At 46.4% G+C, this 26,986-nt stretch overlaps 1 protein-coding gene across 1 annotated transcript; it reads left to right on the forward strand.

Annotated features, from left to right (window-relative positions):
- Nucleotides 1–316: 316 nt before the first annotated feature.
- LOC103188737 (claudin-14) lies at nt 317–21,752 on the forward strand. Its single transcript, XM_007908819.2, has 3 exons — nt 317–812; nt 3,612–4,509; nt 21,538–21,752. Exon 2 carries the CDS (start codon nt 3,728–3,730, stop codon nt 4,460–4,462), a length of 735 nt encoding a protein of 244 aa, XP_007907010.1. The 5' UTR covers nt 317–812; nt 3,612–3,727; the 3' UTR covers nt 4,463–4,509; nt 21,538–21,752.
- The last annotated feature ends 5,234 nt before the right edge of the window (nt 21,753–26,986 follow it).

A 26,986-nucleotide genomic window follows, 5' to 3' on the forward strand; every position in this document is an offset into this window, starting at 1 on the left:
GAGGTTATGAACCCCACGACACCACTTCGTTCTAATGGGGATAGTTTATATTTCACCTCCGTCCCCATAGCCCTTTAAAGATGCCTTGCTCTTTCGCCAGACTCCTCAATGCCTCTCGTCCTCAGGTCTTTGTCTGTCAGTCTCTCTCTTAAACATCCCAATTGATTCTGCTACTAGAGCTTTCTGGGGCAGTGCATTCCACATCCTCACAACCCTCTGTGGCTGGAAATATCTCCTGACCTCAGCTCTAACCTTCTTGGCTCTGATTGTAGAAGTTGATTGGGTCTTGAGACGGGCCTCGAAGGAGGCAAGGGAGCGGACGCGAGGCGAAGGGACTGTGGGATGGAGTTCCAAAGGGCGGGGGCAGAAAGACGCTGATACAATGGTACCAAAATCCATTCCGAGATGTGTTAAAGTGCTTTGCTGCACTCAGGGCAGTGTTAGCTACCGGCAAGTTGGAAGAAACGGAGACTGGCAAAAGTGATGTGCCGGACTGGGTTTGGAATGTGTATAACTTAAGAGCGAGAATGATTCAACTGTGGAAAAAGACAAGCTCTGAAGTTAACTATTCGCCCTGGAGAACTGATGGCAAGGCAACGAGAGACCCAACCCGAACAGAGCCCTGAAGCACACAAGACTGAAGCGAGGCCATTAGCCTCTAAGTGCTACTTGGAATTGCTGAGACGGTTATAAATAGCCATCGCAGGCACAGCTAAATATAACCCATGCCAGCGATCAAATACATTAAGCAGCTACTAAACGACAAAATCATTCGCAAAGTTCAATCTCTCTGGGCAATGTCCTGCCACAAGGTACGTCTTTTACACACTCCCGCTCTTTCCTGCGATCTGCACTTAAAGTGTGACTTTGCTAAGATTTCTAAATGATTGCCAGCACCTCCACGCTACACTCCAGGCTAGTACCCTATCACTACCATCTTCGCCCGGCTCCACTGGCTCTTCATCCCCCAGAGGATAAGAGTTCAAAATCCTCGTCCTCGTTCTCAAAGCCCTCCACGGCCTTGCTCCTCCCTGCCTCTGTGACCTACTAACTCCATACCGCTCCCTCCACTCAGCAGGCTCCAGCTTGCTCCATGTCCCCCACCCTTTGGAACTCCATCCCACAGCTCCTCCGCCTCGCCCCCTCCCTTGCTTCCTCGAAGGCCGTCTCAAGATCCTCCTCTGCAACTGAGCCTTCGGTCACCCTCCTACCCCCTACCCTCCCTGCCCTCCAACCCTCCTGATCCCAAGCCCCAGCTCGAGTCCAAATCCCTGACTGTCCAGCGCTGTGGGACATCCTTCCGAAGTGAAAGGCGCTGTACGAATGTAATTTGTTGTTTTTGTTCTTCAAAACTCTCAGAACAAGTAACTGGTGGAAGGCTGGGGGAGGGGTAACTGGTAACTGGTAATCTAACCCGGGTCTGCAGAAACACTAACCAGTTTGTTCACGTGATATGAGAAGTGGCTTTTATAAACAGCCTCTGAACAACGAAAGGCTCCTTTAATATTGTGCTTGCAGCCCTCACTTACACAGCAACTAGGCGGCAAGTCACAAAAAGCAAGCGAATTATTTGCCAGAAGCGCACGTGAAATGTAGATTTAGGAACCTAAGAGCACAGGACATCGAGCCTATTCCATAACCTTATTAGATCTTATGAGATGCGTGCCTGAGCTGCGAGCAGGAAAATGGTGGCGAAACATCTCAGACATTTCATGCCGAGCTATGTTGCCCACCAGGAGGCTCACAGAAAGTTCCTGGTACCTTCCATAGTGAGGGTTTGTTGTACACCAAATTACCAACTAGTCACTATTTTCCTGGGAGGGAGGGAGAGAGGGAGGGAGGGAGGTTAAGGGAGGTTAGCGGGGTCTCCTCGGAGCTCCAGGTGACATGCTTGGCCACAGATAGTTGGAATAGTGTCCAACCTCTGTGATGGTCTCTAGTCCGGTTCCTGAGCCAGGTGGGTCCTCTGTATTCCAGGGTACTGCAGGACCTTGAAGGGTAGACCAGTCATCGTGGGCAGAGAATCCTCCCACACAGCTCCTGTTAACCCTGCAAGCCAAAGCCCTAATAGGTAGGGTGGTCCTAGCTGGACAAGCAGTGGGAAAGCTTGCCAGACAGTGCACTCAATGGAAAGCTATGCGGTTTTAGCTGGTTAGACTCCAGCAGTTACCCCAACGCACACTCTGGGGTCCTACCCAGCCTTGACTCTTGCCAACCTGTGCTTCATACTTGCCGGTATTAGGTGAGCAGCCTACGTCCCTCGGGCAGAGAGGACAGATTCCATTCCAATAGACCGGGATTTCCACGTGTAGGTGGCATGTATGGGACTCTCAGTTTGGTTTAGACGCTCTTAAGCACGGTGATGGGTTTCCATACGTCAGACACCCGGCCGACCCAAAAAGACTATTAGATCTTGGAAGATGTTTTAATCCCAATGCCTTGCTCTTTCGCCAGACTCCTTGATACCTGTACTACTCAGATCTCTTAAACATCCCAATTGATTCTGCCCCTAGAGCTTTCCGGGGCAGAGCATTTCACATCCTCACCACTCTCTGCATGAGGAAATGTTTCCTGACCTCAGTTCTGACTGCATCTCCCCACCACCCCACCCCATACCATATTGGTTCCCTCAATCAAGAGTCCACTACCTAATCTGTCAATTCCTAGTGCTGGACTGGCTGGAGGGATGTGTCTTGTTCGCTTAATTCGGTTCGGATTATTAGGCCCAGGCTTTCATCGTAGCCTTCAAGTCTAGTGTTCATTTCTGGCAACTGTGTATTTTGTAGGCTAAAGGAGGCAATCGATTTACACACAGCAGGGTCCCACAAAAGGCCATGAGGTGAATACATTTTAATTTGGGGGATTGTTGGCCAGGACACTGGGAAAGAGAAACTCCCCTCTTTCTTCGAAAATGCCATGGGATCTTTAACATCCACCTGAACAGGCAAACGGGACCTTGGTTTAACTTCTCATCCAAAGGATGAAGGTACCTCCGACAATAAAACGCACCCCCCCCCCCCACCCTCCCCAGTGCTGCACTGGAGCGTCAGCCTGGACTGTACGAGTTTCAAGTCCCAACCTGTATAATAACGTCAAGTACAATAACTTCAATAAGTTTCCCCTGGTAGGAGAATCTATAACCAGGGGTCACTGTCTTAAAATTAAGGGTCAGCCTCTTAGAACAGAGTTGAGGAAACATTTCTTCACTCAGAGGGTAGTGAACTTATGGAATTCACTACCCCAGAAGGCTGTAGATGCTCAGTCCTTGAACATTTTCAAGGCTGAGACTGATAGATTCTTGAAAAATAGAGGGATTAGGGGATATGGGGATAGGGTAGGTAATCAGAGTTAGGTGAGAAGATCAGCCATGATCTTATTGAATGGCGGAGCAGGCACGAAGGGCCGAATGGCCTACTCCTGCTCCTAATTCTTATGTTCTTATGTTCTTAATAGGATTTTTCCTCCTCCCCCGCCCTCCGAGTGATGAAGTTATCATTGACGTAAGCTTCAAGCAGGGAGAGAATGATTAATGCTCATTATTAAGCAATTATGCACTTGCGGCACCTCTGGCAGGTTGCCTTGAGGTAAATGTTTAACCTTTGTGATTCCAGGCCGGTGTTGGTTTCACACGCATCAGACGGAGAGGTTTCCGTGCGGTAGCACTGAGGTCCTGGGGTCTGTAGCCACCTCCGACTTTAACCCGGGAGCACAGCAACGGACGGGGAAAATGGCCAACATGGGTCTGCAGCTAATCGGCTTCTTCCTGGGCCTCCTGGGCTGGTTTGGCACGGTGATCACCACCATCATCCCGCACTGGCGCAGGAAGGCACACGTGGGCGCAAACATCATCACGGCCATAGAGGTGATGGAAGGGCTGTGGATGCAATGCATCTGGCAGTCCACTGGCATCTACCAGTGCCAGGTGCACCGCTCCCAGCTGGCACTGTCCGACACCCTCCGAGCGATGCGGGCAATGATGGTCATCTCCTGCCTGCTCTCTGCCCTGGGCGCGGGGGTCTCCGTGGTGGGCATGAAGTGTACGGTGTGTTTGGGGGACTCCTCGGCTAAGGGGCACATGGCTGTGCTGGGAGGCATCTGCTTCATCCTCGGAGGCATCTCGTGCCTGATCCCGGTGTCCTGGTCAACCAGCGACCTCGTAAGAGAGTTCTACAACCCCATCTTTCTGTCCGGGAGCAAATACGAAATGGGAGAGGCTTTGTACATCGGCTTTGTGTCAACGGCCCTGACTCTCGTCGGGGGATTTCTGCTCTGCTTGTCTTGCCCTCGGCGGCCCAGACCCCTCCGACCTCCGCACCTCCAACCTCCGCACCTCCAACCTCCACACCTCCCACGCTTCCAGGCCGCCCCTCAGTGCCGAACTCCAACTGCCTACAAAGGCAACCACCCGCCTTCAAGGACGTCAGCCTCACACAGTGGCTACCGTTTGCAGGACTACGTGTGAGGACTGTGTGCAAAGAGAGAGCAGGAGCGAGAAAGAGACTGTGCAAGGTATTTCCGTCACTTTTTTTACTTTGAACAACCGCAGCACCTCATTGTGAAGCTTTGGATGCTGTGTGAGACCGTAAGATTGGGATTTGTCCATGTTTAAGGTTAGCTTGTGTATATTATAATAATAATAACAATAATAATAATAACCTTTCAATTTCGCACAGCACTTTTCATGTTGAACGACGCTTGAAAGGTTTTACTGTAAAGTGCGGTGACTGTGCATTTGTAGACAAACGTGGAACATCTCAACGTCCCACACACAGCCATGAAGTGAATGAGCAATTTTATCCAGGGGGACTGTTGCCCAGGGCAGCGGGAGAATCTTTCTTCTCTTGTTCAAGAGTGTCGCGGGATCTTTAACCTCCACCTGAACAGACAGACAGATTGACGAGGCTTTGGTTTAACGTCTCACCTCTGACAATGCAGCGCTGTTCCCAGCACTTCACTGGAGTGTCAGGCTGGACTATTTGGGTTCAAAATCCCTACGTGGGGCTTGAACCCACAACCTTCTGATTCAAAGGCGAAAGTGCTACCTTCCGAGCTTGGCTGGCAGCCATTTGCAAGCCATGATGTTAGCAAAGTATAGTATATCACAACACACAATACTGAATTCAAGCCTGATATCTGGAAGACAGTGGCAGTTAAAATGTGCTTTGGATAATGGAGACACATTACCAAGATTGCTCTGCAACACGAGAGGACATCACGGAAACCCAAATTGACTTGTCCCAATTTTAAGAGGCATCGGAGTGTACTCAAACTTTGATCTGAAAGTGGTAGGATGTAAAGCAGGTTCTGTGTTAATTGGTTGAGTCCTCTAGCGTACTCCGCAAGCAAGTGGACCCGGGTTCAATTCCCGGGTAGGGCAAAACCTACGGCAAGTTTCCTTACTTACCTGCCCGTACCCTCCGTTCCTCTGGCTCCGGTCTGCTCCGCATCCCCCGCACTAACCGCCCTACCATCGGTGGCCGGGCCTTCAGCCTCTCAGTCCCTAGGCTCTGGAACTCCATCCCCCAGTGCCTTCGCCACCTCCTCCCTTTCCTCCTTCAAGGCCGGTCTCAAGACCTTTCTCTTTGACCGTGCCTTCAGCTCCCCTCTCAACTCTCTACCCCCTCCTCGCTCCCTCCCTTCCCTCCCCTCACCCTGACCATTTCCCCCCTGCTCGGGTCCTGACCCAACTGTCCAGCGCCTTGGGACATCCTCCCAACATGAAAGTGCTCTATAAATGAAATCTTGTTGTTGTTGTTACCCCACCGCCTCTGTTTACCTAGCAGTAAGTAGGAACCCGGTTGTTAGCCGATTGACGGATTGCTTTCTGGGGGGTAATAATTCCTTCAGAAAAAAAAACATTTTGGTTATTGAAAAACGCTGGTTACTCAATCCAAGACTGTTTGTGGGACACCGGCACAATTGGCTGCCGAGTTTCAGCCACAAAATATACGGTCAATTCACTTTACAATATATGCTGCGAAACGCTTTGAGACGTCTCAACAATGTGATAAGGCACTATATCAAATGCAAGTAGTATTATCATTATGAATTTTCCCATGCGCAATTTCAAAAGATAACCTTATGTTTTCGTTGCAAACAAAAAATCTTGGCTTTGGGCTATGATTTGTAAAGTCAGGGGCTTGACGAATAACTTTTTTTTGTAACCGAGCTACCAACCCCAGATGTTTGCATGAGACTGGAACAATAACACAGGGAGCATGTTGTCCCCGGGGCCCAATTTTATGAGGTGTTGTTTAACAGGTCACCCATCCATCTCGCAGCTCCCTCTGGTTACCCTTTCACTGAAACCAGTGGCTCAGCTAATGGAGCAATTTGCTATTTGGAATCACGTCGTTTTTTATCCCCTTATAATAATCCTTACTTTTGATACAGCGCCTTATTACGTCTTAGAGATGTCTCAAAGCGCTTCACAGAATATACTGTAAAGTCAATTGACTATAGAATTTGTGAGTGAAACATGGCAACCAATCATGCACAGCAGTGTCCCACAAACAGTCTTGGATTGAGTGACCAAATACTGATTTATTTATTTTCGAGAGGCATTATTACCCCCAGAAAGCGATCCACCAATCGACTAACAACCAGGTTCTTACTTACAGGTAAACAGAGACGTGTGGAATAAGAAAACTTGCTGAACGTTTCACCCAGCCCTCGCCTTAACGCCTCATCTCAAGAATGGGGCCTCCATCAATGCGGTGCTCTCCCTCCTCCCCCAACACTGGACTGGACCATCAGCCTTGTCTGTGATTTCCAAATTCTGGCGTGGGGGCTTTAACCCACAACCTTCTGACTCAGAGGCGAGAGTGTATGTAGAATTATTAGGCTCAGTACGTGTATTTAATCAAAACACCAATTGCTGTTTTTGTGTGTCAAAACACAGCAGGAAAGGTTCTTGAGAAGGCTCCTGGTGGTTAAAGAAAATAATAATAATCCTTGCATTCAATGTAGCACCTTATCACATCATTGAAATGTCTCAAAGCGATTCACAGAATATACTGTCAAGTAGATTGACTGTATATTTTGTGGGCGAAATGCGGCATTGTCCCCGTTAAGTGATCCGCCAATTGACTAACAACTGGGCTCTTACTTACTGCTAGGTAAACAGAGATGTGTGGAGTAACAAAACTTGCCTAAAGATCAAGGATTCGTCTTATCTATTATTTTATACTAATAAAACGACAATGTCTGTCTGCGCTTCAAGTAGGATCACAATAACCGATTGAAGTAGAGACATGATTTATACCTCATTGGAATGGTCGTGTGTCTGGGAGTGGCATGGGCATATTTGTTTTCGGCTATCTCCTATTATTCATGAGCTGCTTTCAGTTTTGTGTTTTTCGCTACAGTTACACCTGGTGGCCGCCGAGTCCAAGTGGCTCTGTGGCATTATGCATCTACTGCAGTTACACCTGGTAGCTGCGCCGGCTGCCGTGGCGCTGTGGCATCCTGCATCACAGAGCACGCATGTCGCCAGCGGTGGGAACAAAATAAAGAACACAGACGAAGCTAAGTTGCGGCAACAACAACAAAATTACATTTTTAAAGCACCGAGTTCTCCCACTGAGTCCTCCTGAAAGGAGTCCTCCCGGTTAAGTAATAGATAAAGATGAAATGTCTGTCTATCTGTGTGTCAGTCTACATTCCATATTGGATCCTTTGGTTGCAAATGCAGCTGCAACAGGTACAGCTAGTGTATACCATAAAAATTATAAAAGGAAACTTGTGTGAGATTTCATCCCACCCGGGAATTAAACCCGGGTCCTCTCACTTGCGAGGTGAGTGCTCAAACCAATACGCTACAGGACTCCAGGTTGGAGACTTAAGCATAGTGATGGGCTTCCACACTTAACAGACACCCGGCTGACTAAAATAAATCCATGCAATACCACTTGGGGGGATATGATTTGGGGGGGGGTGGGGGCTAACTATCATAAATTGACACCAGTCATGGACTCACCTCTCAACTCTTTTAAAAAAAAACCTCATCATTTTAAAGACTTCTATTTATTTCCTGACCATCGACCAAATGGGCAAGGTGTCAGCCAGGCTCCGCTAGCAGCACTCTCACTGCTGTGTCAGAAGGTTGTTGGTTCAAGCCCCATGTCAGCACTTGAACTCACCATAAGTCCAGAGCAGAACCTGCCGTGACATTGTCAGAAGTGCCATCCTTCAGATGAGATGTTAAACTGAGGTCCAGCAGGTGCTTGTTCAGGTGGATATTAGCACTACTTGAAAAGAGAAGGGACTTTCTCTCTACTGGGTTCCTGACAATCCCTCAGATAAAATTGGTCATTCACTTTGTGGCTATTGGGGGACATTGTTGTGTGTGTATGATCTGCCATGTTTGCCTACATATACATTTCACAATGAAATCCTGTGAAATGCTTTAAGATGTCCTCCTGACCTGAAAGATAATGTATCAAATGTAAGGATTATTATTGTGTTATTAATTTTAGGTCCCATCTACTTTGAGATTCGGGGGGTGGGTGGGGAGTGGGGGGGGTGTAGGACCACTCTCTCATCTACCCTTGGCATAGGGACCACTCTCTCATATACCCTTCACTAACTTCCTGTGTGATTCTGTGCACTCTTTCCTTACCTTTTATACTCTTCCTGCAACGGAGTGGCCAAAAATATACATAATCTTCCACATTGGCTTTTGCGAATGGAGGATGAGGGGTTGGCCAACCAAGTGTCTGACACATGTGGAAACCCATCATCGTGCTTAAGAGTTTCAAAACCAGACTGAGAGTTCCATATGTCCCACCTACTCATGGACATTTCCTGGTGTCTGGAATGGCACGCGCACTCTCTCCCCAAAGAGACAAATCCAGTTTGCCTAATCCTGAGAGTATTAGATGCAAGAACCAAGGCTTGTGCTTCCCAGAGAGCGCATTGGGAAAACTTAATCATTTATTTAAGAGTCTAAACTACATAGATTGTCATTGGGAAGCTTCCCATCTCCTTGCCATTGAGAGCGCTGTCTGACAAGCTTTCCTGATGCTTGTCCAGCTAGGACCACCCTAACCATTAGGGCTTTGGCTTGCAGGGTTAACAGGAGCTGAGTGGGAGGATTTCAAGTACTGCCAATGAGCCAGGCTGTCCTGTTATCAGAAGTGCCCTGGACTGCGGACCCGCCTGGCTCAGGAACTGGACTGGAGACTGTCACAGAGGCTTGGCTCGATTCTGATATTCCATTGCCAAACTTGCTCACCTTAGAGCCAGTTCAGCTTCAAGGAGATGCCATTTATCTCCCCAACCCCGGAGGCTAGTCACTCGATGCTTCAAGATGCAAAGCCAAGAATTCCTTTTGCCATTTTTACAACATTTATCTCCCTGCTCACTATTTTTAATGACCCATAAATCTGCACACCGCGATCCAGAAAATATTTAAGTTGAATATCTTATCCCTCTCTGTACCACCACCACCAACTTGAATTTATATAGCACCCTTCACGCAAGGCAGCATCTCAGAGCTCTTAAAATGCATTACCTCACATAGTAGTGCAATACGAAAATGCACTAACTCACAAGTTTTGACACTAAACTGTGTTTGCCACCGATCTGCCCACCCAGTCGCTGGATAATATGTGAAAATAATAGTAAGATCCAAAGACTAACCTTTATTTTGAACTTGGGCTTCATGGAGATTTTAATCTTTTGCATAGTTTGTAAATATCGACTCACCGTTATTTAAATGTTTTCCATTGAAGACTGTAAAATAAAATAAAAGTTTTGATATTTAGATTTACTGCGGTTTCTCAAGAGCCTTCATTTATGAAAGTAGTCAATAAAGTTTAAGGTACAATTACGGTCATGATTTTCATGATGCTTCTAAAAGGCCCTTACCCACCACTTATTACCCACAATATGTTGTGTTCAATGAGAGGGCTTGGGCTTTCACTTGATATGAAGCTATTTTTGAGAGGAGGAGGGATAACAATAATAATCCTTGCATTTGAACTTGCACCTTATCACATTGTTGAGTCGTCTCAAAGCCCTTCATAGAATATAATGTCAAGTGGATTGACTATGTATTTTCTGGATGAAGCTTGGCAGCCAATTGGGTACAGCAGTGTCCCACAAACAGTCATGGATTGAGTGACTAAATGATTATTATTATTTATTCATTTTATGAAGGGATTATTACACCCAGAAAGCAATCCAACAATTGACTAACAAACAGGTTCCTACTTGCTGCTCAGTAAACAGAGGCATGTGGAATAAGGAAACTTTTGGCTAAGGTTTTGCCCCACCGGGGAAATCGAACGCGGGTCCTCTCGTTTGCAAGGCAAGTGCGCTAACCATTACGCTGTGGTATTCCACAAGTATGTCATTGTATCAAAGGTTGCATTGGACATGAGCCACAGATATGATGTGAAACAGCACAGTGACAGCAGGTAGACAACTGTGCCAGAGATAGCACAAGAAAGGTTCGGAGTGAAGAAGGCCCTTCAACCCATTTGATCTCATCTTTCCAGAATCCCATCCAACCATCCTCCCATCGCAGCGTCAACCAAACACTTTGAACACTCAGGACAGAGTCAGAAAGAAAGTTTTCTTACAGCATCGAGCTGTCTCTTAAATGAATGGTCTCAACCATTCTTTTTAGTTACTTCCTAGTCATTAATTACCATTAGGGTAAAGAAGACCTGTCTCTGGTACCTGTACCCTTTACAACTCTAAATCCGTGCCCTTTTGTTCTGCTGTCTTGGTGAAGGAGAGTATTGCTATGAGTTTATTTTCTCAATCCTATTTAATAATCTATACCCTCTTTAAGGACCCCCTGAGACATGTCTTCGATGAGCCCTAACTTATCTAATCACTGCTCATAGCTCAGAGCATGTGTGGATCTTTAGGTGTCAGCCTGGCTCGGAAGATTGTGTGTTCAAGCCCCACATCAGGACTTGGAACTCACTTCCTAGGCTTCTGTCGGACAAAATATGGCACGCAGTCCGCTTCCAGCCCACAGGGCAGTCAACAGCAGGTCCCCACCCCACACCACCACCCCCATACATAATAATAATCTTTGCATTTGATATAGCGCCTTATCACATTTTTGAGATGTCTCAAAGCACTTCATAGGATATACTGTAAAGTGAATTGACTGTATATTTTGTGGGCAAACGTTTTTTCAAAGTGTAGGTAGATTTATTTACGGCATAAATCAAGAAATATTCAATCAAGAAAATTTATTTTGCTAACCGACCATAAAGGTTTAACGTTTAACTAGCTTAATGTCATCCGAAGGACAGCATCGGCACTCCCCTGGCACTGTACTGGTGCATCAGCCCAGACTGTGAGCTCAAAGTCCAGACATGGAGCTTCAACCCACAATTTTCTGACGAGTGTGCTACAACGCAGCCTAAATTCGGCAGGACTTGGAAGGGCAGACCTGTCACTGGGGGTAGGGAATTCCCAAGCCTTGGCTCTTGCCAACCTGCGGCTAATACTTTCCGGAATTAGGTAAGCAATATGTGTCCCTCCAGGGAGAGAGTGTGAATTACATTCCAGCAATTTATCTCTGGGATTTTCATGTGTAGGTGGGATGCATGGAATTCTCAGTTTGGTTTGAAATAACAACAACAACAACAACAACAACAACAAAATTACATGTCGGGAGGAAGGGGGGTAGGGATGGGGTCGAGGGAGCAGGTGGTGGGTTTCATACAGGTTATGGTGGTGATGAGGGAGGAGGGGGAGGCAAGTTCAAAGGTATGGAGGGAGGCGTGGGTAGGGGCTGAGGTGGGAGGAGAAGATGGGGAGGGGGTAACAGTTGCAGTGGCAGAGGCAGCTGAGTGGATTCTCTCGATATGAGGAAGTCCAGCATCTCTTCACAGGTGGCATTTGAGGTGAGGATCGATGAGATGTGAGAAGGTGGGCGGAGGAGTCGGTTCGTGATGGAGAAGAGAAGCCTAGGGTTGACTTAGCCTTCGAGATTGTCTTGGAGTAGAACAATGATATAGCGGAGGCGAGGGTTGAGTGGTGGGATTTGACATGGTCCAGCCAAATCTGCTGGTGGACAGTTAGGTTTGATTTAAGCGGGTGCACTTAGTGGAACACACCTGGGCTTTAAGAGAGTGGAGGTGGCTGGTGTACCAAGGTGATTTGCGTGAATAGGAGATGGTTCGGGAAGAGAGGGGAGTGAGAGAATCGAGAATGGAGGAGAGGGAGCTGTAGAGAAGGGTGACCGAGGAAGATAGGTCATTGCGGGAGGATGGAAGTCAGATGACTTCAAGGTACCCGAGAGGGAGGGGGGTGAGATTTTTTTCCAGGGTGGTATGAGATGGAGGTGGGTTGGGTGGCAGTGGGGAGAGGGATTGAGGAGTTAAGGGAGATGAAGTGATGGTCCAAGATCGCTTTGTCGATGATGATGAGGTCCGAGACGGTGAGGCCCCGAGTGATCACCAGGGCGAGGGGTAAACGTGGACGTGGGTTGTGGAGTGGATGTGGAGGGAGAAATTGAGGGAGTAGATAAGGGAGGAAAAGTCAGCAGAGGTAGAGCAGGAGAGGGTGAAGTGAAGGTTGAAATCGCCAAGGGTGAGGAGGCATTCAGAGCAAAGGGAGAGGGAAGATAGGAGGGTGTAGCCGGTTAGGCGGTTAGGTTGAGGGATGTGATGGAAGATGTAGCCGGGTGGTGTGGTCAGGGGGAAGGTGTCAGCTGGAGTGAGGGCGAGGATGTCGATGTGTTCATCGATGATGAGGTCTTGGATGGTGTGTGTTTTGTTGGAGGGGGAACAGACGTTTTTTAGACCGATTCGGAGGGGACAGTTGGTAGTGGAAAGCAGGAGGGGGGCGAGGCGGGAAGTGGGGGGACTGATAGGGAGGGTAGGGATGTGGATCAGGGAGGAGAGGTTGGGGCCCCTGTGGTTGGGGACCAATGAGCCTCACGGCGAGAGTAGGGGATAAGGGCAGTCAGATGGTGATGGGTTTCTGTATGTGTCAGACACCCGGGTGACTAGCCCCCAAAAAATTGATGTAACGAGCAAAACTGTAAACTGAAATATAGTAACAAATTTTACGTAGAGTAATAGTACTTATACATACTGCATGTGTATATTTCTACAGATCAGGACTTCACCTTTAATTTACTCAACTCAGGATTTCACACTGACTAATTGGGTTGCAATTGTCTTTTTATTTCCACATGTGTTTCCCATGTGTTTTCGTTTGTGGTGCCCGCGGAATTAAAGGGGCAATGTGAGCAACATTTAAATAAAGGTGCGGTGCAGGTCAAGTGACCTTGAGGAATAAGAGTACCACAGGGAAAGCAGTTCATCCGTGGCTAACCAGAGCAGTTAGAGAAAGCATAAAACTAAAAGAAAAGGCCTATAAAACTGCCAAAAAGAGTAGCAAACCTGAGGACTGGGAGTGTTTTAGGGACCAACAAAGGAAAACCGAAAAGTTCATTAAGAGTGAGAAAATGGATTATGAGGGCAAGCTCGCTAGGAACATTAAGACAGATTGTAAGAGTTTTTATAAATACATTAAGAGGAATAGGCTCACAAAAGTAAATGTGGGTCCATTACAGGCAGAGACAGGAGGAATTATAATGGGAGATAAGGGCATGGCGGAGTCCCTAAATAAATACTTTGCTTCTGTCTTCACATTAGAAGTCACTAGAAGTTTACCAGAATTAAGGGGAATATATTAGCATGGATTGAAGAATGGCTAATGGGAAAAAAAGAAAGAGTAGGGATAAACAGGTCCTTCTCAGATTGGCGGGATGTGACTAGTGGAGTACCACAAGGATCAGTGCCTGGGCCTCAACTATTTACAATCTACATCAACGATCTAGATGAGGACATCGAACTTAATATATCCAAATTTGCGGATGACACTAAACTAGGAGGAGGAGTAAACACCGAGGATGACATTAAAAAAATGCAATGAGATATAGATAGGCTCGGGGAGTGGGCAAATAGGTGGCAGATGAAGTATAATGTAGGGAAGTGTGAGGTCACCCACCTAGGTGGCAAAAACAGTAGAGCAGATTATTTTTTAGAAGGGGAGAGACTCGATAGTGTTAGCGTTCAGAGGGACTTGGGTGTCCTTGTACACCAATCACAAAAAGTTAGTTTGCAGGTACAGCAAGCAATTAGGAAGGCTTGCGGTATGTTGGCATTTGTTACAAAAGGGTTAGAATATAAGAGTAGGGAAGTCTTGCTGCAATTGTATAGGGACCTGGTGAGACCGCACCTAGAGTATTGTGTGCAGTTAGGGTCTCCTTGTTTAAGAAAGGATGTACTCGCCTTGGAGGGAGTACAACGTAGATTCACTAGGTTGGTACCTGGGACGAGGGGGATGAGTTATGAGGATAGGTTGAGCAATTTAGGCCTATATTCTCTAGAATATAGAAGAATGAAAGGTGATCTTATAGAAACCTATAAGATTATTAAGGGGCACGACAGAATAGATAGTGGGAGACTTTTTCCCCTGGTTGGAGAAACTATAACCAGGGGTCACAGTCTTAAAATTCAGGGTAAGCCCTTTCGCACTGAGTTGAGGAAAAACTTCTCTACCCCAAAGGGCTGTAGATGCTCAGTGCTTGAACATATTCAAGACTGAGATTGATAGATTTCTTGTGGATAAAGGGATTAAGGGATATGGGGATAAGGCGGGTAGGTGGAGTTAGAATAGATTAGCCATGATCTTATTGAATGGCGGGGCAGGCTAGAGGGGCTGAATGGCCTACTCCTGCTCCTAATTCTTATGTTCTTATGTGTCAAGCCCCGTACACATTACAGCTTTAAATAGCTGTATAAAAAAAACTCTGCACTTCATCGGTGACCATGGCGATGCCAACTTAGTGTGTGAAACGTTAGATGTTTTCAGCGTTTTTAAATTCGCTTTCATGCCTCTTATACAACATTAACCTTTCACTTGCCAGGCATAGTTAGGGCACAGTTGGCAAAAATCTAGCTTCCAAATCGGAAGGATGAGGTTTCAAGCCTAAGCTTACAGTCCAGGCCGATGCTACAGTAAAGTACTGGGGGGGGGGGGGGTGGTTTGTGTTACCGGAGGTGCTGTTGTTTGGATGGGATGTAAAACCAAGGTCCCGTCTGCCTTACCTTCAGCCGGGCATTACACCTTTTGCTTTGGTCAGTCGGGTGTCTGACACGTGCAGAAATCCATCACCATGAAATTCCAGTGATAGATTGTTGGAACTGAATGCGAACTCTCTCTTCCTCTTTCTGGAGGGACGCATCTTGCTTACCTAATTGCCAGGCACGCTTTCCCGCTTCTTGTCCAGCTGGGATGCCCCCCCCCCCCCCACCCCCCAACCCATTAGGGCTTTAACTTGCAGGGTTAATAAGAGCTGAGTGGGAGGATTCTCTGCCCCCAGTGACTGGTCTGCCCTTCCAAGTCCTGCCAATGAGCCAGGTTGGGTTGGGTTGTTATCAAGATCCTGTGACACTATTCGAAAAGAAAAGAGTTTCTTCTGGTGTCCCAGCCAACAAGCCCCCAGATTAATTTTTGCTGACTTCATGGCTGTGGGCAAATAGGCTTCTGTGTTTGTTTGCTCGCAAATTAACATGGTTGACAGTAATAATCAGCAATGATAATAATATATAATAATCATTGCATTTGATATAAAACCTTATCATTGAATGGCACTATTCGAAAAGAAAAGGGAGTTTCTCTCTCCTGGTGTCCTGACCAACAACCACCCAAATAAAAATTGGTCACTCACTCCATAGCTGTTTGTGGGACACTGTTGAATGCAAATTGGCTGCCATGTCTCATTTCGCCCACAAAATACACAGTCAATCCATTTCACAGTATATCCTGTGGAGAACTTTGAGACGTCTTGACAACGTGATCAGGTGCTATATCAAATGTAGGGTTTATTATTATTTATAACGTATCAAAGTGCTTCACAAGATTTACTGTAAAGTGCAGTGACTGTAATTCGTGAATGGGGCAGCCAATTTGCACGCAGCAGTGTTCTCCAAGCAGCCATGTTGAACGACCAATATTATCTTTTTTGAATAGTGCTATGGGATCTTTAACATCCACCTGAGCAGGGATACAGGACTTTGGCTTATCTTTTCCCCCATCCACCTCCCTCCCTCTAGCACTGCTCTGGAGTGTCAGCCTGGAACGTGAGCTCAAACTGCCCGCTGCATCAAAGGTGAGGATTATTATTGTTATTAATTAATAATAATCCTTGCATTTGGTATAAGCGTTTTTCACGTAGGGAGAACATAAAGCGCTTCACAGGATTTACTGTAAAGCGTAGTGACTGTGTGTTTGTGGGCGAAATGCGGGAACAAATTTGCACACAGTAATATCCCACAAAAAGCCATGGAATAAGTGACCAATTTTTTTTTGTTGGTCAGGACATCGGGGGAGAGAAACTCCCATTTCCTTGCGAATTGCACCATGGGATCTTTACCGTCCACCTGAACAGGCACAGACAGGACCTCGGTTTAACATCTCATCTGAAAAGGCGGCACTTCCAGCAATGCAACAAACCTCCAGCGCTGTATTGGAGCGTCAGCTGAGACTATGTGATTCCAATGTGTGGGCTTGAGCCCACAACCCTCTGACTCGAGAGGCAAGAGTGCTACCACTGATCCTGGCTGACGCAGAATTGTATGACCCCTGCACTAACCCAATTTTAACGGTGAGCTATTCTTAGCGAACAGCACATAAAAGGACACAATGAAGGTACAGCTATAGCCTATGTGTAAGATGACTGGCTCAGTGTTCTGTATGTGATGCTGAGGGTTGCAGCTCTGATAAAAGAGCAGAATTCCCCCAATAGCACTCGCCCGTTAGTTATGACTATTTTGATAAAGTGGAAGGTTAATTAGTAATTGCCTGGTTTAAACAGTCGAGCGTGTTTCGAGTCACACTAACAGAAAATGACAGCTACAGTCGTAAGGTTAGGCGAGTTCGCAGTTCCAGCAATTAGAAGGTCCAAATTCATTGAGTAAAACTAGGGGCACGTCTGCTCGGTGTCTGCCTGCAAGACAGCAAATCACCAGGGACGCAGTTGTCGGTCGATCAGCTTATGGTTCAGGTTAGCAAGCCCTCAATCAGACTTCTATGATGTTTTATTCCGACATTTTACACCCGAGCATGCCTGCAACCACTTTGGGTCTCAGGAGCACAGAATGCCTTTAATTGAACACTGATGACATTGGTATGTGGGGAAGCAAGGTCAGTTCTTCTCAGAGGGCTCTGAATTTTGGCTCCGCGCTCTTTGGCTGTTCACTTCTCCCCCACAAATACTCTGTGTGTTTTTTTCAAAATGTATTTCTTCTCTCATCGCTAAATTAATTTTTTTTAACAGACCCTGAGCATTTGATGGGGAAGAGATGCCTTTAAGAGCAGCGGTCGAGAATACTAAACAATAATAGTCCTTACACTTGATACAGCGCCTTATCACGTTGTTTAGATGTCTCAAAACGCTTCACACGGTATATTGTAAAGTGTAATTACTGTGTGTTTTGTGGGCGAAACGAGGCAACCAGAAACAGTCCTGGATTGAGTAACCAAATTTATTTTTTTGGAGGGATGATTACCCCTGGAAAGCAATCTGCCAATCAACTAACAACCGGGTTCCTACTTATTGCTTGGTAAACAGAGGTGTATGGAGTAAGGAAACTTGCCTAATGTTTCATCCCGCCCGTGAATTAAACCCAGGTCCTCTTGATTGCAAAGCGAGTGCGCTAACCACTAAGCTAAGGAACTCCACAAGTCTCTGCGGGACTCTATGATTGGGATCCAGTCTAGTCAGTAAACCCAGCCTTAGGCTCATATCAGTCAATGAGACTGAATCCTAGCCTTGGAGTTCAGTTAGTGAGATAAATCATCAACAACTTGCATTTATATAGCGCCCTTCATGTGAGGCAGCATCTTGTATCTATCAGCCAGAAGTTTACTGTACTGCCAGCCTCAGTCAACCACCGAGATGGTCAGTCAATCAGTGGAACATCTTAAGGTCATGAATTTCAATGCTTGTGTCAATTAGCACTTTCGGTGTTAATTAACACATTAGACATTGCAATTCACATCCACTATTAAAGCACAGACATTTACAGCAACCTGCCCATGAGCAGGTCTGTCCACCCACTCATCTACAGAGCATCCTTCCCAGGTAGGCATTCTGAAGCTGAAGCCCACCTGCTGGGAGTGCTAAGAGGCGGGGGTTGAGGCAGGACATTGATTTGGGCTGAAAAAATATCCTTGCGTTTCATAAGGCGCCTGGTCCCATTATTGAGACGTCTCAAAGCGTTTCGTGGAATACACTGTAAAGTGAATTGACTGTATATTTTGTGGGTGAAATAAAGAATAATACGATTAACAATTGATATACTTCCCTTCACATCAAGAGGACGTCTCAAACTGCTTCACAGGATTTGTTGCAAAGTGCAAACTGCGTGTGTTTTATAGGCCAATGCCCCATAAACAGTCGTGAAGTAAGTGACTAATTTGAATCATTTCAACAACATGTACTACAAAATGATGTGACTGTGTATTTTGTGGGGTGAACCCGGCAGCCAAATTGCATTCAGCAATATCCCACAAACAGCCATGAAGTGGATGAAGTAATTTTTTGGAGGGGGATTGTCAGCCAGGACCCTGAGAGAGAAACTCCCTTCCCTTTTCAAATAGTGCTGCGGGATCTTTAACGTCCGCCTGAACAGGCAGATGTTAATAAGAGTCATTAAACCTCTTTCTACTGAAGAACTAATCCAAAATTCCGATGCCCATTTTCTGACCCGCACCAAATCCTGCACGCCCATCACCCTTGCCAAGCATAATTGTCTCCCCGTCTCCCACTGTATCGACTTCAATGTCCTCACCCTTAACTATAAATCTCTTCACACCCGAGCACCACCTCTGTAATCTTCTCCTACCCAACTCCTCTGCTGAACCCTTGCATGCTGCTAGCTCGTGCTTACTGCAAGTCCTGTCCCTGCCACCATCGGTGACTGAGTCCTCAGTTTCTAGGTTCAGAACTTCTGGAACTCCCCTCTTCCTCTCTATCTGTCCTTAAATTTCCCCTTGAAATCTACTTCTTTGAACACACCTATGGTCACTGCCCCACCACCCCTACTCCCACTCCCTGCATCCTACACTAAACTCCTTATAATGACACTCCAAGGGAAAAAGGCTCAGCTATCCAGACCAGCGAGTTAGATGTTTAAGTGCATAAATAAATGTGGCCGGGATATTGACAGCATGATGATTTCAAATGGTAGTGATGAGTTAAAGCCGGGGTCAAGTTATCAGGAGTTTACAGTAAATGCAAGTTTTTGTTGTCCTAAATTCTTTCCCTGAGAACATCTGCATTACCGCAACACCTGGTAGACATGCACACGTTGGAAAGAGCTAGTATTTTTATAGCACCTCGTTGTATCAAAATGGTAACCATCATGGCAGCTATTTGCATCTGGAAAGTCACACAAGCAGCCAAGAAATGAATGGTCAAACTTTCCGGAGAATCTCCCTTCTTTCCCTGACAACATCTGCGTTACCACAACACCAGGTGTACACGCACATATTAGAGTGACCTTGTATTTTTATGCATTATTATAGTTTTAAGGTTTCTCCCCACCTGGGTTCGATTCCTGGGTGCAGTGAAATCTGAGGCAAGTTTCTTTACTCCAAAATGTTTACCTCGCAGTAAATAAGAACACAATTGTTAATTCAATTGGTGGATTGCTTTCCAGGCAAGGATTTTTTTTCATGACCCATCACAGATCTTTAGCCACCTGAACAGGGAAACAGGAGATGAGTTTTAACAACAACCTGAAGTTAAATAGCGCCATTTATACTGCACAGCAACAGAGTCAGATATTGAGCAAGGGAAAAGTGGGATGTAACCATAAAGAGATAATAGTTTAATAATAATCCTTGTCTTTGATGTAGTGCTTTATCACGTCATCTAGACATCTCAAAGTGCTTCACAGGATATCCCGCACAGTGGATTGACTGTATATTTTGAAACGCATTTCAAAATATGGGAAAACAGCAATTTCCCACAAACAGCCATGGAATGAGTGACCAATTTTATTTGGAGGATTGTTAGCCAGGATACCAGGAGAGAGAAACTCTCTTCTCTTTTTGAATAACGCCGCGGGATGTTTAACATCCACCTGGACAAGCAGACAGGACTTCGGTTTAACATCTCATCTGAAGGACGGCACCTCTGACAATGCAACACACCCCAGCACTGCATCAGAGCATCAGCTCAGACTATGTGATTCCAAGTCCCGACGTGGGACTGAACCCCAACCTTCTGATTCAGAGGCGAGAGAGAGAGAGCGCCTCCACTGCATCGGGGAACACCTACTTAGGTAGGTTTTAAGGTGGGATTGAAAGACAGACAGATAGTGGGGTGAGGGGAAGGGATAGAGACGTGGAGTTCCACAGCGTACGGGCGTAGTGACTGATGAGAGCGGGGCACACGCCAAAGCCTGAGTTAGCCAAGCATCGGAATTATTCCAGCAAAATGTGAAACAGTGCTATTAGAATTGGCATAAGTGGTGGAGGGTGGTGGGTGGGTGGGAGGGAGGGGTTAGATTCTTGTTCACTGTGGCCCAGGTCAAGACTGTTAAAACTAAACTGACTCACAACTTCAATGAGAGATCATTTGTTTAGCCTGCTCTGGGGCTATATTCAAGCGCTATTCCCCAGGGAGAGGTACAATGCACCAGCGTATGAAACCAAACCACAGCACCTGCCTGTTCTCCTCAGCACACAGATGTTACTCGAAAAATCTTGTGTCGTTCCTTGGTCATGTTTTCTCTTAAAATGCAAATGAAGTGTGAGCCAGCAGAAGAAAATTACTCTTATAATTTTGGTATCCAGGTGCCAGCCAGGCTCAGTCAGGAACTCTCTCGCCTCGGAGTCAGAAGGTCAAGGGGGTCAGCCCCCTGCATCAGGGCTTTCAACTCACATCATGTAGGCTGACGCTCCAATACAGTGCTGGCGGTGGGAGTCGTGGGGGTTGGGGGTGCGGGGGTGTGGGGAAACACTACATTATTGGCGGTGTCATGCTTCAGATGAGACGTTAAACTGAGATCACATCTGTGCCTTTTCAAGTGGACGACAAGCATCCCGTAGCACTATACGACTTGATAAGATGCTATATCAAGTGCAAGAATTATTATTATTTTATTATTACCTAGACCCCCTGCCCCTAATCACCCAAGTTGCCAAGAACTGCCAGCATTACTCCAGTGGTGATCGACTCCCTTCACAACCCTCCTTCGACATGCATTGAATTGGGGATTTGGATCTAGTATTGTTAAGCATTCAATATGCAAAGCGTTATGCCAAAACCAACCCTCAGTTGGGTCCCAAATGGATTAAAATATCTTGGCATCAATTCCAGGAAACATTCAAGAACAATCTGTTCAAGTAATTAAGAGCATAAACAGCAAATTCAGTGTGCTGGAAAGAGTTTACTCTCTTGAGTAATGGTGGATACAGCTAAAGTGATGTTGGTAACCTCAATTTAATTATAAAACGACTTTGCTTCTGTTAATCTCCCAGGGTACAGAGGAGTTACAGAATCTCAACACGGAATCAAAGGAGAACAAGCGTCTCTTCACAGGATACAGAAGAGAGGCATCTCATCACAACAACAACAACTTGCCCCTCACGTAGGTTGGTGTCCTAGAGTGCTTGAGACTGAACTGGGGAGACGGGGGAGGTGAATAAAGGCATGGTTGAAAAGAAAGATCTTTAGGCGTGATCTGAAGATGGGGAAGGAGGGGGGCGAGATGGAGGGATAGAGGAAGAGTATTCCAGGGTTTCAGGGCATAATGGCCAAAAGCGGTGGGGTCGAGGGACAAGCAGGAGGCCAGAACCAGTCGAGCAGAGGCTGCAAGTAGTGGGTTGGGGAGTAAGCAGTTCGGAGAGGTAGGAAGATGCCAGGGCATAAAGGGATTTGAAGACTAATGTGAGGATCTTGAAATCAATCTGTCTGGTGATAGGGAGCCAGTGGAGGACTGGTGTGAAGGGGGTACGGAATTTAGTATACGGTACAGAGAGAGAGAGAGAGAGAGAGATGTCTCATCATAGTCTAATACGGTACAGAAAGAGAGCACATCTAATCACGGGTCACAGAGAAGAGAGACGACACAGAGGAGATGGGGAAATTCTCAAAGTTATCAGAGGATCTATAGATCCATGGAATCTGGATGTCCAAATCTCTGCTTTAACAAGAATAACAGCAACAAGTTACATTTGTATAGCATCTTTCACTCCGGGAGGACGTCCCAAAGCTCTAGAGAGTTTGGGATTTGGACCTGAGTTAGGGGTTGGGATCAGGAGCGATGGAGGGCAGGGAGGGTGGGGATAGGAGGGCGACTGAAGGTGCAGTTGAAGAGGAGGGTCTTGAGATGGATCTTGAAGGAGACAAGAATTTTACAAGCAATTTATTAGCATTTAAAAAAATCCAGGTCGCTCCGTGTCTTCAATGCTCCACTCCCGATAGATAAACATCAAGACGCACTTGACATGCTCAGTTTTCTGGTTTTTTTTAAATTGTGTAACAAACTTTCTTACGGAATAGTCAATTATTAAGTCTTTGGCAAAATAGAAAGGTTAGAAACGTCAAAAAATTGTCGTTGCCTTAGGAACACAGGAGGCAGAAAAGACCTCAGTTTAACATCTCATCCTCCAGCACTGCACGTTAATATATAAGAGGAACAGGAGGGGTCCCAGTACAGATCCCTGTGGATTCTGCTTAGTACCTCTTCCCATTGTGACCCAGCTCCGCTAACAAAGACCCTCTGCTTCCTTCTCTTCAGCCAGTTCTGAATCCACGTCCATGTCTTGCCCTTGAGACCCAGTGACAACAGTTGGTTAATAAACCTTTCACGTGGTATTTTGTCAAACGCCGTTTGCAAGTCCTGATTCAACGGAATCAACTCAACCCTGATTCAAGTCAACAGAATTCAACAAGAGCCTGATTCTAACCATTCGATTCCCAGGTGGGGCGAAACCTTTGGCAAGTTTCCTCAACAACAACAACAACAACAAGATTCCATTTATAGAGCGCCTTTCACGTCGGGAGGACATCCCAAGGCGCTGTACAGTTGGGTCAGGACCCGAGCACAGGGGGAAATGGTCAGGGTGAGGGGAGGGAAGGGAGGGAGCGAGGAGGGGGTAGAGAGTCGAGAGGGGAGCTGAAGGCACGTTCAAAGAGAAAGGTCTTGAGACCGGCCTTGAAGGAGGAAAGGGAGGAAGCGGCGTAGGCACTGGGGGATGGAGTTCCAGAGCCTAGGAGCTGAGAGGCTGAAGGTCCGGCCACCGATGGTAGGGCGGTTGGGGCGGGGGATGTGGAGCAGACTGAGGAACGGAGGGTACGGGCAGGTAGGTAGGGGGATAGTAGGTCGGAGAGGTAGGAGGGAGCAAGGCCGTGAATGACCTTGTAGGTGAGGATGAGGATCTTGAAATTGATCGATCCTCTGGGGGATGGGGAGCCAGTGGAGGCGAGCGAGGGTGGGAGTGATGTGGTCCCGAAGCCTGGTGTACAGTAAATAGGGACCCAGTTGTTAGTTGATTGGCAGATCGATTTCCGGAACTAATAATCCCTCAAAAAAAATTGGTCACTCAATCCATGACTGTTTGTGGGACACTTCTGTGCGCAATTGGCTTCTGGTTTCGCTCACAATTACACAGTCAATCTACTTTGCAATATATTCTGTGAAGCGCTTTGAGATGTCAACGTGATAAGGCGCCATATCGAATGCAAGGACTATTATTATAACCAACCATTCACCAGTCTTTAAAGTGTGTTGTAATAAAATAAAATAGGAGAAAGCTGACTTAACTGAGAGCGCTAATGCAGATCAAGAGCTAAGGACAACTGAAAGAATGCCTCGAGCACTTCACAAGTTCAGTAAGTTTTTTCAAAGAGGAATTTTCTTTTGAATCTAACAAAAAAATCCATCAGGGCTGATTACAACCGCGGAAAAGATTGCCATCAAGTGGTCAATTGGAAAAATTGCTCATTTTCTGTACTTGACATCAGTTATAATAATAATCCTTGCATTTAATATTCTGCCTCATCACACTGTCGGGACGTCTTCAAGCGCGTCACAGAATATATTGTAAAGTGAATTGACTGTATTTTGTGGGTGACACACGGCAGCCAAATGCATACAGCAGTGCCCCAAAGAGTCATGGATTGAGTGCCAAATTATTATTACTTTTTGAAGGGATCATTACCCCCGGAAAGTGATCCGACAATCGACTAACAACTGGTTCCTACTTACTGCTAGGTAAACAGAGGAGTGTGGAGTAAGGAAACTTGCCTAAGGTTTCACCCCGGCTGGGAATGGAATCTAGGTCTTCTCGTTTGCAAGGCGAGTGCTCTAACAACAACAACAATAAATTACATTTGTATAACAGATACACTACAAGAATCCACGACTGTACTACTTGAAACACCAATTACAGTAACAAAATGTATCTTAGTTTTCAGTGAGATACAGCAACGAGTTGAGTGCTTTGGGTCCATTAGCCTTGTGTTTTGTTGGCTTCACAGTGTGGGTGCAATATGCAATGATTATAATGGGGCACTGTACCTTCACACAAGATCACAAGATCAATTCAGATGAAGAAGGCCCTTCAGCCCATTCGATCTCAATCTTCCAGAATCCCCAATCTACTGTCCTCCCAGTATGTGTTCCTCAAACCCATTTAAAATCTTATAGGAGTCCTGTAGCGTAGTGGTTAGCGCGCTCGCCTCACAAGCAAGAGGACCCGGGTTTTTTTTCCGAGCAGGGCGAAACCTTAGGCAAGTTTCCTTACTTCACACACCTCTGTTTACCCAGCAGTGAGTAGGAACCCAAGGTTAGTCAACTGGCGATCGCTTTCCGGGAGGTAATAATCCATCAAAACAAAATGTGGTCACTCAATTCATGACCTTTTGAGGGACACTGCTGTGCGTAATTGGCTGCCAGGTTTTGCACAAGAATCCACTTTACAATATATTCGTTGAAGCCCTTTGAGTCGTCTTAATAACGAGATAAGGCAAATGCAAGGATTATTATTATTATTATTATTACTATTATTACACCTCCATAACGCCCCCTCTCAGACATCTCGTCGAACCTTTGGTCGTTGAATTGTTGCTCAAAGCCGATACCTCTGACTTCAACACATACATCAGAGGTTCCCAAACTTTCTGGGCCCAAGGTCCCACCATGACCTTAGGCGCCCTGACCCCACACAATGAATCCATAGAAATTGGGCACCTTACAATTTAAGTGAATTAGTCAAGAAAATTAATATAGTAATGACTGCAATGGTAATGTAGATATCACACAAACTCGAGCATCTGCAATGCCTGATTAGTAAGACACAACTCACCTCATTCCTCTCGCCTCGCCCACCATTGGCCCGAGAGGTGCACAGGTAGCGAGGCGCTGTGATTGGGCCACGGGGAGCAAGTGTTGCGATTGGCGTGTGAGGGTGGAGCTACGATTGGCCCATAGGGAGCGAGGGCTGCGATTGGTCCAAAGGGAGCCAGGGCTGTCACTGTCATGTGATGGTAGATCCATGATTGGTCCACCCCGTGCCTCGCGCACCCTGGACCTCGTGCCTCGAGGGGTGTGGGTTGCGTGAGGTGGGTGGGCAGTTGACAATTGGTGAATGACAGTGGGTGGGTGACAGTTGACAGTTGATGGGTGACAGTTGGTCAGTGACAGTTGGTAAGTGACAGTTGGCAGTTGGGGGGTGGGACAGTTGACAGTTGGGGGTGTGACAATTGGTGGGTGACAGTTGGTGAGTGACAGTTGACAATTGGTGAGTGACAGTTGGTGAGTGACAGTTGATAATTGATGGGTGACAGTTGCTGAGTGACAGTTCGTGTGTGACAGTTGGTGGGTGACAGTTGGTGGGTGACAGTTGACAGTTGGTGGGTGACAGTTGGCGAGTGAGAGATGGTGGGTGACATTTGGTGGGTGATAGTGCCCAGAGCACCCTGGATCCTGAAGCCTTGAAACCCATCTCGCAGACCCGTTTGAGAACTAATGACGGCCATCTCAACCACATGTTGGAAGCCCCTCCTCGGGAAGGGAGACATATGTTTTTGAACTAAACATATAAGCGCAGATCAAAACCAATAAGTGATGCTGGTATTGATCACAATTCAATCTCCGCTGGCCACATTGGCTGGATCACAGCAGCTGCAGAAATATCACATTCGCCTACAGCTCTTGAAGATAAGGTGTCAGGGGAGTCTCCGGTGTTTTTATGTTTGATACTGACCTCATGTTGCTCTGGGAAAAGGGGGGGGGAGCGTGAGGAACGTGGGGGAGGGGGGGGGCTATCTGCCGGTGTCAACACCTATCTGTCATTTCCTTCACACCAACCCCAAGGGGTGAAAAGCAGAGATTGAAATCAGATGATTAAGGAGGCATTATTGTAAGCTTTACACTTTGAGGATGGAGCAGGGGGGCGGGGGGCGGGGGGCGGGGAGGAATGTGGACTTGGTTGAACCCTCTCTGGAAGTCATCAGACCGGCAAAGGCAGCTTTGGTGATGTGAGCTGTAACCCCATCACCTTGACAGACAACAGTGTCAAAATTAGCACCTCCCGAAACTTCCTTTGAAGTAACATGAGTTTTCTGTTCAGAGCTTTCAACGCCACTGGGGGCAACTTTTTCTTATGGAATCTGAGACCTCTGCAGTATAGCTTTCTTCACTCCATCCTTTGTTACCAAATCATTTCCTACTAATGAAGTGCGAACAGTAAATACTTGACGAGTGCGGGTCTTACAGTAAAGCATTTGGAATTGACAACTGGTCTTCCTATATTCCAAACAATCATAAAATCCACATACTGAGAAATCTTTCCACTATACTTTATTTACGAAATGTAGCATTCCTCAACATTGATACTGATAAACTGCTCACGATGCCCAAAAAATATTTTAAAAAGAAAATGCAGATAGAAAACACCAAGACACCATTACCTGATGGTAGTG

The sequence above is a fragment of the Callorhinchus milii genome, unplaced genomic scaffold (assembly GCF_018977255.1).
Source record: "Callorhinchus milii isolate IMCB2004 unplaced genomic scaffold, IMCB_Cmil_1.0 Scaffold4, whole genome shotgun sequence".
NCBI classification, from domain to species: domain Eukaryota; kingdom Metazoa; phylum Chordata; class Chondrichthyes; order Chimaeriformes; family Callorhinchidae; genus Callorhinchus; species Callorhinchus milii.

Coding starts and splice junctions, on each gene's coding strand:
- LOC103188737 (XM_007908819.2), top strand. CDS start 3,728: ATGGCCAACATGGGTCTGCAGCTAATCGGCTTCTTCCTGGGCCTCCTG.